Source organism: Ochotona curzoniae, unplaced genomic scaffold (assembly GCF_017591425.1).
Source record: "Ochotona curzoniae isolate NIBS_2020 unplaced genomic scaffold, NIBS_Ocur_1.0 patch366, whole genome shotgun sequence".
In the NCBI taxonomy this organism is placed as follows: domain Eukaryota; kingdom Metazoa; phylum Chordata; class Mammalia; order Lagomorpha; family Ochotonidae; genus Ochotona; species Ochotona curzoniae.
In genome coordinates, this window is record NW_024466935.1 from 127,269 (window position 1) to 140,024 (window position 12,756).

At 37.8% G+C, this 12,756-nt stretch overlaps 1 protein-coding gene across 2 annotated transcripts in view; it reads left to right on the forward strand.

The window, feature by feature from the left end:
- Positions 1 to 12,756, forward strand: part of LOC121167438 (NADPH oxidase 4) — a 136,182-nt gene that overhangs the window by 117,258 nt on the left and 6,168 nt on the right. The window contains exons 14-17 of one of the 2 annotated variants that reach the window (XM_040996831.1): positions 4,164 to 4,283; positions 5,709 to 5,817; positions 9,104 to 9,172; positions 11,899 to 11,999. In XM_040996831.1, coding sequence (XP_040852765.1) covers positions 4,164 to 4,283; positions 5,709 to 5,817; positions 9,104 to 9,172; positions 11,899 to 11,999 — 399 coding nt within the window. The remainder of the gene's footprint in view (positions 1 to 4,163; positions 4,284 to 5,708; positions 5,818 to 9,103; positions 9,173 to 11,898; positions 12,000 to 12,756) is intronic. The other variant, XM_040996833.1, reaches the window with a different exon arrangement.

The following is a 12,756-nucleotide window of genomic DNA, read 5'->3' on the forward strand; positions in this document are numbered from 1 at the left end:
GCTGGGAAGAAGATCTTGATGCCCAGCTTCAGATCAGATCACCTCTGGCCAGTGCATCCTTTTGGGCAGTGAACTAGTGGACAGAAGGCTTCTCTGTCTCTCCTTGTCTCTGAACCTGCCTTTCAAAATATATATATATATGTATATATGTATATGTGTATATGTATGTATATGTATGTATACATGTATATGTATGTATGTGTATGTATATATATGTATATGTATATATGTATATATGTATATATATATATGTAGTTTTTCTTTATACATGCCTCAAAGCAGCAACTTTTTTCTCAGTGTAAGTAAAAAAAAACTTCTAACTTTTAAAATGAGCTGATTCTCTATGAACCTTCTAAAAAAAAAAAAAACCCTCACACATACAGTTGGCCTGTCTTTTGTATTGATGCTTAAGGTCTGCAGTGGCCCAACACTCCACAGTCATGTACGTAAGCAACAGACCATGTTTCTGACATTTGTGTGTGGTTATCTATGATTTTGTCAGCCTTTTCTGTGTCATCAGAACTTGTTGATCTTTTATAGATGATGGATGGGTCTTGATTTACCAGGCGTTTGGCAGGATAAATACTTCTGTGATCCTGTCATTACTGAGTTATGGTCCACTCCAAAGTCATTTCAAAACATCAAAGAATAGCTATGTAGTGGGTTGAGAGTGTGCCTGAATTGGAAGGAGATAAGTGGTAAAGAGTCATTTTTTCATGGCCCCTTTCTTTTACTCTTTTTTGTTGAAATAGGATGTCTATTTTTTCATTGTCTTTTTTTAAGATCCCTTTCTACTTAAAAATTATTTATTGTTGTAATGCACTGTCCTATAGCCATTTATTGTATTTGTGTATGAAGATGTAAAAATCTCTTTAGATATAGAAATGTTTTTTTGATCTTTGAGTCAAAAATAGCATAACACAATATGTGGAAAAAAGTACATGCTTTGTTTTTAAGTGAATAAATCACGAAGTGGATGTAAGAATTTTATGTACTGTGATTAAGTATCTATTAGTGATTTTAAAATCTATTTCTAATGTTTAAAAGATTGTATTAAGCATATAATCTGAGGTAATTATTCCTTAAGGGCAAGAAGTAGCTTTTCTACCAGATAAAGTCATTTTATTTTAAAAGTAGTATTCTTTGAGACCAGCATTGTGGCATAGTTACACCACTGCCTGTAACAACCACATTCCCATATGAGCCCCAACTCAGTCCTGAGGTGTTCTACTTGCTGTCCAGCTACTTGTAATGCACCTGTGAAAGCAGCAGAAGATGACGCCCTTATGGCTAAACCCCAGCCCTGGCCCTTGAGGCCATTTTGGAAGTGAACCAACAGATGGACGATTGCATTCTCTCTCTTTTAACTCTGCCTTTCAGCTGATTAATCTCAAAAGTATATGTATATATAAAAAGTAATGCTCTTGTTTCCCTTTAGGGCTTAAGTGCATGAAGTCATATATTTTCTATGTTAATATTATAGCATTAACTAATTGGCCTGAAAATATCCCTCAAAATGAGGCAACAGAGAGCCACAACTATAGCTCAAAACAGAACTTCTAAGCACGTGCTCATGCAGTGACTTCTATGAATCAATCAACTCCCCAGGACTGCTTTCTTGAAGTGATGATACAGGGATTCATTCTGCCTTTTTCTTCTTGTTCAAGTCAAAGCTTTAGTTCCCATAGGAACGAAATACTTTACCCTATCTCTTTCCAGAAGAGATGATTATTGTTTTCTAAGTCCAATGAAATATCTTAGATATTAATTTGTTTAAAAGATATTAACCTAGAATTTAACTATTAAACCCACAAAAGCATAATCATATCTCATCTACTGTTGCAAGGGCTCCTAACCATGAAAGTCTTGTACATCATAAGGCTTATTATACAAATGTACTTCTTTGCAAATTATGGTTTTTCAGGTAAGTTGTTTTGTTAGAATAAAAATTATAAATACTGATTTTTCATTCACATATAGATTTTTATTCATGTATATATGATAATTCTAAAAACTTCGAAGTTAGCCATTTAGGTACAGAGACATCACTGAGACACCAGGAAGAAAGAAGGACTGATGTGAGATAAAGAGATGGAGCTTCGAAGTGAGAACTTTTCCAGAAGCCTCCCCAGTTGTTCCAGTTGTACTCCTATTTTTGCCACATTAACCAGAATATAGTCACTCTACTAAAGTTATGCAGTAGAATCTGATAAATATAGTGTTTTAGCTGGACATTTTGTTTCTCTGAATGAAATTTGTGCTCCAGTAAGAGGAAGGCATGGGAAGATGGAAAGTAAAGTGAACAATTAGCAATTTCTCTTGCAGTTAAAAAGGTTCTCTCTCTCTCTCTCTTTCTCCCTCTCTCCCTCCCTCTGTCCATCTCTCTCTCTCTCTAACACACACACACACACACACACCCACTCGAATATATAAGCATGTATAACATAACATACGTAGAAATTCTGTTATGGGCTGCTGTTGTGGCTTAGTGGATGTGGCCACCTGTTCATGTCCTGGCTACCTCACTTCTGATACAGCTATTCGCTAATGTGCTTGGGAAAGCAGCAGAAGATGGCCCTAGTCCTTGGACCTGTGCACTGTTATGAAAGACCTGTGAGAAGCTCTGGACTTCTGGTTTCTGCCTGGCCTGTCGCAGCTGTAATGTCTCAGTGATTTTCTGTCCAGCAGTTCCCAAGACCACCGGTGGGGGGAGAGAGAGGGGGGACGAGGTGATACAGTGCTCCTTGGCAGCAGAAACACTGGAGACAAACTGCTGGTGAAGGATGTCATTTATTTGAAAGAAGTCAGAAGCTTATACAGGGTAGAAAAGGGAGCAGGAAGAAGAGCAGTTCCAACAGTATTCCAACCCGACAAGGACATGCTGACTGGTTAGTAGGTATGTCTATCTCTCTGGACCTGCCAATGAAGTTAAAGGTCAGGGACCACGGGAAATACAGGAAACTGTGTCTCAGGGCAGACTCCTTAAAACAGGTGAAACATTTGACTTCCTAGAATTGTTCATCAAGGTACTCTTAGCACAGTTCATTATAGAGGCAGAAAAGAGAGACTGGAGTGCAGCCCACCACTCTGCTGCATGCAGAGTGAACAGGCCAGGTGGGGATCTGGTCATCCAATGCTGCTGTCAGGGGTTCCCAAGGGACATGGTGTGCCTGTAACCTCCCACACGGGCTAGGCAGGCAGAGATCCTGATGCAGTCTCCCACAGTAATGGCCATTTGGAAAGTTAACCAGCAGATGAGCTATCTCTCACTCACTTGCTCTCTCTCTCCGGCTCTTCCTCTCTGTGTAGCTCTGACTTTAAAATGAATAAGCCGTTTAAAAAGGACTTCTATTTTAATTAATGTTCAGTTGCCTTTGGGCGTAAGAAACTAAGCTAAAAGAAAGAATAATGTCAGATTATTTAATTCCCTCTATTAGTTTTCCACTGATATAGTAAATCTTTAGGCGAGTATTTCTACTCCTGACTGTCAATGAAGTCAATGTTATTTGTAGAATTTTTATACAGGAAAGCAGTTGGTATTTTAAATTAGTTAATACTATAATATAGGGTGAAAAGTTTAACTTGTCCTCAGCTGCAAGTATGATTCTATTTGCATTTTTATACATTTTGAACTGATATATCCCTCCAAAAAGGCATGTTTAGAAAAGTTAGACTTGGGGCTCTATGCAATAGCTAGTGGCTAGACCCTCTGGGATCCTATATGGATACCGGTTTATACCCTGACTGCTCCACTTCCCATCCAGCTCTCTGTCACCTAAGAAAGCAGTAGCGAATGGCCCAAATCCTTTGAACCCTGCACCCAAATAACAGACCCAGAAGAAACTCCTAGCTCCTGGCTGTGGGTGTGCTCAGCTCTGGCCTTTGTGACCACTTGGGGAGTGAACCAGCAGATGGAAGATATTTCTCTCTGTCTCTCCTTCTCTGTGTAAATCCATCTTTCCACAGAAATAAATAAATATATTTTAAAAGATATACTTGACTTAACATTAGCAATTCATTACCAATATTTTTTCCTATGTGCTTATCACCATCAGAAAAGTGAAATAAGGCCTAGCAATACTTTCTAGTATGTTTGTTAAATATTATAGTGAATTAACTGAGCATATTTTCATGTGTTGTGTCTTTTCCTTCCTCCTCTGCAGGCTGTATATAGATGGTCCATTTGGAAGTCCATTTGAGGAGTCCCTGAACTATGAGGTCAGCCTGTGCGTGGCCGGAGGCATTGGAGTGACTCCCTTTGCGTCGATACTTAACACCCTGCTGTATGTCATTGTGATCCATTATGTCAATATTTCTAGAATCTCTTTTTATACTGAAATATTTATTTAAAGAATTCATTTATTTGTGTTCATGATATGCATCTGGTCTCTGTCTATGAGCTTCCTCTCTTATAGACATTATCCTCCAACAGTTACGTATTCCTGTGTCCTTTTCTCTGTTATGTTGCTCAGCACAATCCTTCATTCTTCTGCATCATTAGTTTAAGTGATGGCACTCGTTCATCAATTAAGAAATATTTTGAGTATTTAGTAAATCTTTCAAATACTGGCAGTGGAACAATGAGCATAAAATCCTTACCCTGAACATACTTATTTTCAAAAGGGAAAATTGAAAAAGCAGTAAGAAGTATTCCAATGATATTAGAGCTATAAAAAGAAAAATATAGGTTAAAAAGATTTAGAAATAAAGGGTTGTGGAATTATTGCCAGAAAAAACTTTTATGATATGACAAATGAAAAAGCCATCCCATGGTTTACTACTTAGCATATTGACAACACACTGAAGGAAAGAAATTTTAAAGGTGAGATTGCATATCAGGAAATATTCTTTTAAACATGTTTTTTCCCCAGAATCTCAAACAAAAAATAATAGTCATGAAAACACAAATAATATCACAGAAGAGTTAACTCTAAAATCTTTGTTTTTCATTTTTCAGGTAGATAGAATTTGCATTACAAATCTGTTTTATTGAGTATTGAAAAAGACATAAGCAGAAGTGATGTTTAAATGGCATTTTATTTCAATTTTTTTAAACTAGATATATTTGAAACTCTCTGAAGTTTCTTACAGAATTAACTATGCTGTAATCTTGAAATCATTTGTTACTGACAATACATTACAAGTTATTTGGACACCTAATGTTGTAAAAAAAAGTTAAAAACATTTTCTTAACCTCAAGTCTACTTCCTGATTTTCAAATAGGACTACAGATTTGGAATTATAAATTGTTGGAATGATTACATAACATGTGGTTGCAAAATCTCTTTGATGGTTGCTGAGAAGGGAATAAACAGCCAATCCTTTGGAATGGTTTTGGGTTATTTTGTCAGGAAGCCAAAGAAAGACCTAATGATGTTTGGAGTGCTGCTCAGATAGAATTCACTGAAAATTGAGAACTTGCTCTTCTGAGATGCAAAGGCCAATGTTATTCTTATCTAGGTGTTCAGTTTAGGCCTTCAAATGGAAATGGAAATGAACAATTGCATATAAAATTCACAGGTGTAAACATTTAAATTCATCAAATGTGTTACGTTTGGGTGGGAGGAACTGTATTGCATATGCAATTCATTTGAGAGTTATGATGAATACTATATCAGATGCTTCCATGAAAAGCAGATTTTCAACCATATAAGGAATCTTTAATTGTTTGCTCACCTAATCACTGCCATGTTATTTTAATTTTAAAGGGATGACTGGAAACCATACAAACTTAGAAGACTATACTTTATTTGGGTTTGCAGAGACATCCAGTCCTTCCGTTGGTTTGCAGATTTGCTTTGTGTGTTACATAACAAGGTAATATTAGGATTGTTTTTAGGTTTGCAACATTTTTAAGTTAAAAATACATGTTTGCTTTTTAAGTTGCAAATTAATGAGTGGATTCTAGTTAAGTAGCAATAAAAAACTAAAGTCCCTTTGCGGGGGGCTGGGGGGGTAAAATAGAGATGACTGCTAAAATTAGGTCCACACCTTTTTAGCTAGGGATATTTGTAATTATGTGTATGTGTGTGTGTGTGTTTACGTACATACATATATATCTTGGCACTTCTTATACAGCACCTTTCATTTCAGGCATGGAGGTGGCATTAACATTTCTCTTGGGACATTCACATCCCATATGAAAATTTGTACTTCAAATCCTAGCTACTCTACTTCCAATCCAGTTTTCTGATTACACACACTATATGAGAGGGAGGAAGTGATGGCTTAAGTACTTATGTCCCTGCTGCCAGGAAGAGAGCCAAGGGGAGATTCCCCTCCTGTCCTCAGACTGATCCAGCCCTGCCTGTTGCAGGCATTTGGGAAACAACCATTGGATGAAAGATAGATTTATCTTTCTCCTTCTTAAATAAAGTTAAAAGAAATATATAAAACTTTAAGAAAATGAGCTCTTTATTTTTGTGTTTTTACAAAGGATTTTTAATATAGAAATTTATATATTCAGCAGGAGGTGATGAGTAAATTCAGAATGGCCGAAACATCAGAACATACTTGCTCCAGCACTGTCATTTTTGCTCTAATGTATCCTAGCTCTCAGGGCCATGTTTGATATCCCCAACAGTCTGTCGGCAGACCTCTGGGTACACAGTGCAGAAGCTCAAAAATCCCAAATTCGAACTTTTTTTACTTTTCTAATAGGGCTTAAAAATAGGCAGTCTACACTATCCCTTCGATATCTATCTGTAATGCATCTACCTTTATTTATTCCAAATATGAAAGTAATGCATTTGTGCATCATTGCTATAAATGTCTCAAAACTTTGAGATAAATTAAAATCTTCCTGGTTTCCTCATCCTATCAAGGTAACTAGGGGTAGCTCATGAGTGTCTTATAATTACTCTCATATATGTAAATTAATGCCGTAAATGTATTACTAGGTCCCATTTGTGTGTGTCTGGGTGTGTTAGTTCACATAGAGCTATCTCATTGTTGGTATACAATACAGCATTTATTATGTGGATGTATCTATTTAAAATACTATATAGTAGCTGATTTGTTTTTGTAAAGATAAATTTTATGTCCTTCAAAGTAAGAGTTACAGAGGCGGAGGGAGAGACAGAGAAAACAATGTGACTGCAGTGGCTAGGGATGTGTCATGCTGAAGCCAGGAGCCAGGAACTTTATTTGGGTCTCCTGTACGAGTCACAGGTGATCAATCACTTGAACCAAGTTCTGCTACTTTTGCTAGGCTTTTTTAGGTTTCTTTCTTTCTTTCTTTCTTTCTTTCTTTCTTTTCTTTCTTTCTTTCTTTCTTTCTTTCTTTCTTTCTTTCTTTCTTTCTTTCTTTCTTTTTTTCTTTCTTATTTTGTTTATTGGAAAGGTAGATATACAGAGTGGAGAGACAGAGAGGAAGATCCTCCGTCCGATGACTCACTCCCCAAGTGAGCGCAACGGGCCGATCCGAAGCCAGGAGCCTCTTCCGGGTCTCCCATGCGGGTGCAGGGTCCCAAAGCTTTGGGCCGTCCTCGACTGCTTTCCCAGGCCACAGGCAGGGAGCTGGAAGGGAAGCGGGGCTGCCGGGATAGAACCTGCGCCCATATGGGATCCTGGGCGTGCAAGGCGAGGACCTTAACCACTTGGCGCCACCACGCCGGGTCCTACTTTTGCTAGGCTTTTAACAGAGAGCTGGAGTGGCTACACACAACACCAGTCACTGGATATTTAGTATTTTATTACAAAAAGTGTTATAATGAGTTTTATTAAATATGCTTCGTTATACATGTGTCCATTCATAAGCCACCATTCGGATATTCAGCAGACTAGGGCTGGAGAAAGATCAGACAACAAAATAAAACCAAGTTTCTGATTTCATGTAACTTATATTCTAAATGGGGGAGCCTGCAAACCGGTAAATGCATACATACTATGTCTGTTTATGAAATTCCAATTAAAACAAAAGAGAAAGTGGCTTTAAAGGCAATCACTACAAACACTAGAGGCCATACTAACTGCTGCTTGAAGCAGGGACTTGAGAGAATACACCTCTTAGGAGGTGGAAAGCAAACCAAGGATCTTCACAGATAAAGGCTCTGGACCTGTAGTGCACTTGGGATATTAAAAGAACTTGCAAAAGATTTTGTGGATAAAGCAGAGTAAGCAGGAAAAAAAAAAGTTAGCAGTGGCAATTAGGCAGCATGTGCTTTCCGTGGAGAGGTAGAATTATGGAAAACTTTGGGCATTATGCAGAAAAAGAAATGATTTCTAGATACATATGCCACAGAATGACTGAGAGCAAGAAAAGCAAGGACATTTGAACATTAGAAGCATTATTCACAATAGCCAAAAGGTGGAAACAACCCAAATGCCTATAAACGATGAATAAGTAGGTAGAACGTGGCATATATCTACGACGGAATATTATTGAGGCATAAAACAAAAGTCAGTTCTGACACATGCTACAGTGTGGAAGAACCTTGAAGATCGTATGTGAAATTAGCTGGATATAATATTCTGCCTATATGATAGAGATAGAGTAGTTTAATTCATAGAACTATAAAATAAAAAGGCGATCCCAGAGTTTGGGGTTGAAAAGGGTGTGGTCCGTAGTCGTTACATCGTTTCTAGATGAGTTTTACAGATGTATGTTCTGCCTCATGTATTTTTTATACAAGAAGATCCAGTAAAAGTCAGGATTGATGACAAGTATCTATTAAATTATTTTTACTTGCTTTTTTATTTCCTAGCATACTTATTCTATCCCACAATTCTCTTTACTTTCTCTTTTTATTCAGAAAAATTGTATCCTTGATAGGTAAACTCCTAAGTAAAAATTCGAGCCTGTTAGGATATAAAATAGGGAATATTTGGCAAGGACATGGAGAAATACTGGTACAGTAGTATGCTCTGAACGTATTGGTAAATGCCTTTTCTTTAAGGAAAAGAGAGAATGATTCCCTCTCATCACCATCATTATTACTTTTAATAGTAGAGCGGCTCATTAGTATTAGACTGCATTTGCTTGTGCTGATTGACTGTGATAAGCAAAGCTACATGTTAAATTCTATCAGGCATATTAAAATAAAAGAAAGTCTGAGTGTACACAGTGATTTTAATAGGTCTGTTCACTTTTATATCTTCCCAGTTCTGGCAAGAGAACAGACCTGACTATGTCAACATCCAGCTGTACCTCAGTCAAACAGATGGAATGCAGGTATGTGGTTGGATGTTAGTGTTAATTAAACAAGCCTTCCAATGATGCAAGATTTATTGTAGGAACTCTTCTGTGAGGACGTTTCTGCAGGTGGTTTTCACAGACGTTTCCTAGAGGAAGGCCTCCTTTGGAATGTGTCCTGAAGCTTATGGCTTGTCCTTGAAATCAGCCAGATAGGACTTTCATTTTCCTCTTTGTAAGAGGTTGGAGCAGGGCTGTGGATGCCATCTGATGCCATCTCTCCCCAGCTCAGTTTTTGTCTCAAGTCTTTCCTTGAGAAATTAGGCTACACATGATTCACACAAGGCTTTATGTGGAGAGAGAAGATGAGGTCATATACAGTTTAGCTCAGTTTCCTTCAAGCAAAACTAAAACGACAGTCATAATAGTCACTCTGGATTATTTATATGATATGCTATACACTGTGCTAAGAATTTTGTTTACATTATCTTGTGTAGTTCCATGAGATTTTAATAGTAGTTGATATTAAGATACTCAATTTGAATTTGAAGTAACAAACGTTCAAAGACAACATCAAGGAGTGAACAGTGCAATGAATCTGGACGTGAAAACTTTCACAGATTTTATTATAGTATTTCCATGACATATTTGTGTAGTGTCTAGAATTCAAAATTGTAATGCCTGTGTGTTACCTGAAAAACTAATCTGGGGCAGGCATTTTGCCTACTGGTTCGGACTCCCATCTCTTATATCCTGATTAGAGTTTTCTGCTAATACACACTCTAGGAGTTACCAGATAAAACCACACATGTGAGACAACTTGATTGAGTATCTATCTCCCAGCTACAGTATGGCAACAGCCATAGATGTTACAGGCATTTGAACAATGGTTCCGAATATGGAAGCTCTGCTTCTGGCTTTGTGCCTCGCAAATATTTAAAGGACTAATCCTTTTTACCTGGTTAGATTTCTACACTATTTGGTACATTAAGAACTTTTAATACTCTTCTGAAATACGTCAATTTAATTTTCCCTATTGATTTAATTATGGTGAAAGTGTAGAGCATAGATGGTTTCATTCTCAATTTGCTTGCATGGGAATCAGGCACATTTGCCTTTATTCTCACTTCATATTCTAACTTCAGGACTGATTCATATCCATTGTTCTGTTTGTTACAAATAAAGCCCAGTTGAGTGTCACATTTTGACAGACTGAGGGTCTGCAGTTTTTTCTAGCATCATTTCTCCAAGCTGATAATAACAATTTGGAATATTTTATTCATATTATGAGCCAAATATGACACCTGTTTTATGGCAGAAATATATTTTAATGAAAGGTATACACTGAGCCATTTTGAAAGAGCACAATTAGGATGTATTCTTTGTCTTAAATTGCAGCATTTTTTTTATTGCATTTCATTTTATAACATCGTTTCATAGGCTCTGATGTTCCCCCATCCCCTCTCCATACCCTCCCCCCATGGTGGATTGCTCCACCTTATTGCAGTATTACAGTTCAAATCTAGTCTTGTTTCTTTCAATGCAAGCATGTGCCATGCATAGAGTCCAGTATCTTATTGCCCAGCTGAATTCAACGGTTTTTTGGGGAGACTGTTGTTTGTTTCGTTTTTGGGGCAGGGGGCTCTAGGACGGCCCTGATGGTCATTGCAAGAGAGGGTGGGGATCCAGAGTTGGAACTAAGTAAGGACCAGAGAAAGCTCCTCTCCCTAGTCCCAAAGGGAGTTTATTGTTCTTCTGTTTCTGTAGACCGCTCAGGGCTCCTGGCTGTTGTTCCGGTGACATTGGGCCCTGCGAGGAGGGATTTGGGCTTCTTCCATCCCATGTGGGAGATTCAAATGGGAGTGGATGACCTCAGAGTTCTCAGCCTCCAAAGGCACTCCAATTCCCCGTGGTCTCCTTGGCAGTTGGGATATAGTCCTTGGTGCCCGTACTGATAGTCCTTGGTGAGGATCTGGGAGTCTCCAGGGTTGGGATACAAGCCTCCTCTTGTCCACCTGCTCCACTCTGGGATCCCCCCTGCTCTGTGCATATGACCTCCTGTTAAGAGGTTGTCAGGATCGTTCTTGATACCCCTATGTCTTTGTGGTTTTACTATTGTCTAATGGTGATTTGAGTCTGTTGTTTATAAGTTACCTGTTATGATCCTGGTAGGTTGTATTTCACGTCTTCCTCACACATTTTAGAGATGGAAGATTTCTCTGCTCTCCCTCCCCATTACTGAGAAGCATAGGGTCTTAAGTTACATTAGGTTTTACAGTTCTTTGATGAAGATCATGAGCAGTCTGCCTCACATTGATTGTTGGTTCATTGATTACATCACAATATGTTGTTGCATGAGATACAGGTTGTTAGAGGTTGAAATAATATTACATTTTACAGGTAATGTTTTTCATATTGACAGCATTTTAACTTAAATTAAGGCAAACATGTGGTATCTAACTTTGGGATTGACTCATTTCCCTTAGCATAATGGTTTCCAGTTGTGCCCATTTGGCCACAAAGAACAATTGCAGTATTTTTTTTAAAGATGCTGAAATCTAGGAAATAATCATGAAAATAATGGATTCTAAAGTAAAAGAGGAAGGAAATGGTACTTGAAAATGATTATGTTTAATAGATTGCAATTTCATACTTTATAACAGCAATTTGATGGAAGAACATAGCATCAGCAGCAGTGGTATTAGAAAATGTAAATATTTATTCAAATCTATGCACCACCTAATTTGTAGCCCCTTTTTTGGCAGAAGATAATTGGAGAAAAATACCATGCACTAAATTCAAGACTTTTTATTGGGCGTCCTCGGTGGAAACTCCTTTTTAATGAAATAGCAAAATACAACAGAGGGTAAGTATATATCCAAAATTGGCCAATGGCTAACGAACAAATTTAAAAATTCTTAAGTCACTGGAAGCAATTTAAAGATTTTTGTTTAGTTTAATTGAAAGATTTACAGAGAGAGGAAGAGCAACAGCGAGAGAGATGAGAGAGAAGATTGTCCGTCCCATTAGCTGGGCTGATCAAAAGCCAGAGCCAAGAGCTTCATCTGGATCTCCCACATGGGTGCATGAGTCCAAGGGCTTGAGCCATCTCCTCTGCTTTCCCAGGTCATAAGTAGGATCAGAAGTGGAGCAGACAGGACATGAACACAAATATGTGCTCATAAGGAATGCTGACACAGCAGGGAGAGAATTGGTATGCTAAGCTACTCTGCCTGCTCCTTAAATTACTGAAAATTTTTAAGATGAATTAAGAATAGGTCTAGGGAATGGCACTGCAGCATTTCAGGTAAAACAAAAATTGCCTTCAGTACCAGCATTACATATGGACACTGGTTTGACACCTGGCTGCTACACTTCCAATCCGCCTTTTTGCTAACAAGCCTGATAAACTTGTGGAATAAGGGCAAAATCATGTTGGTATACAGGAAACCTTCAGCAGCAGCAAGTTAATTCATACATTCGAAATCAAATGTTTTTCTGCTCTACTAAAATAAGTATATTCATCTTTTAAGGGTCATGTGCATTTTATGAACTCAGAATATTTTCAGTGTAATGTGTCTTTCTGGAAACAGTATTCTATTAGGAGTCAACATTAGGGACTT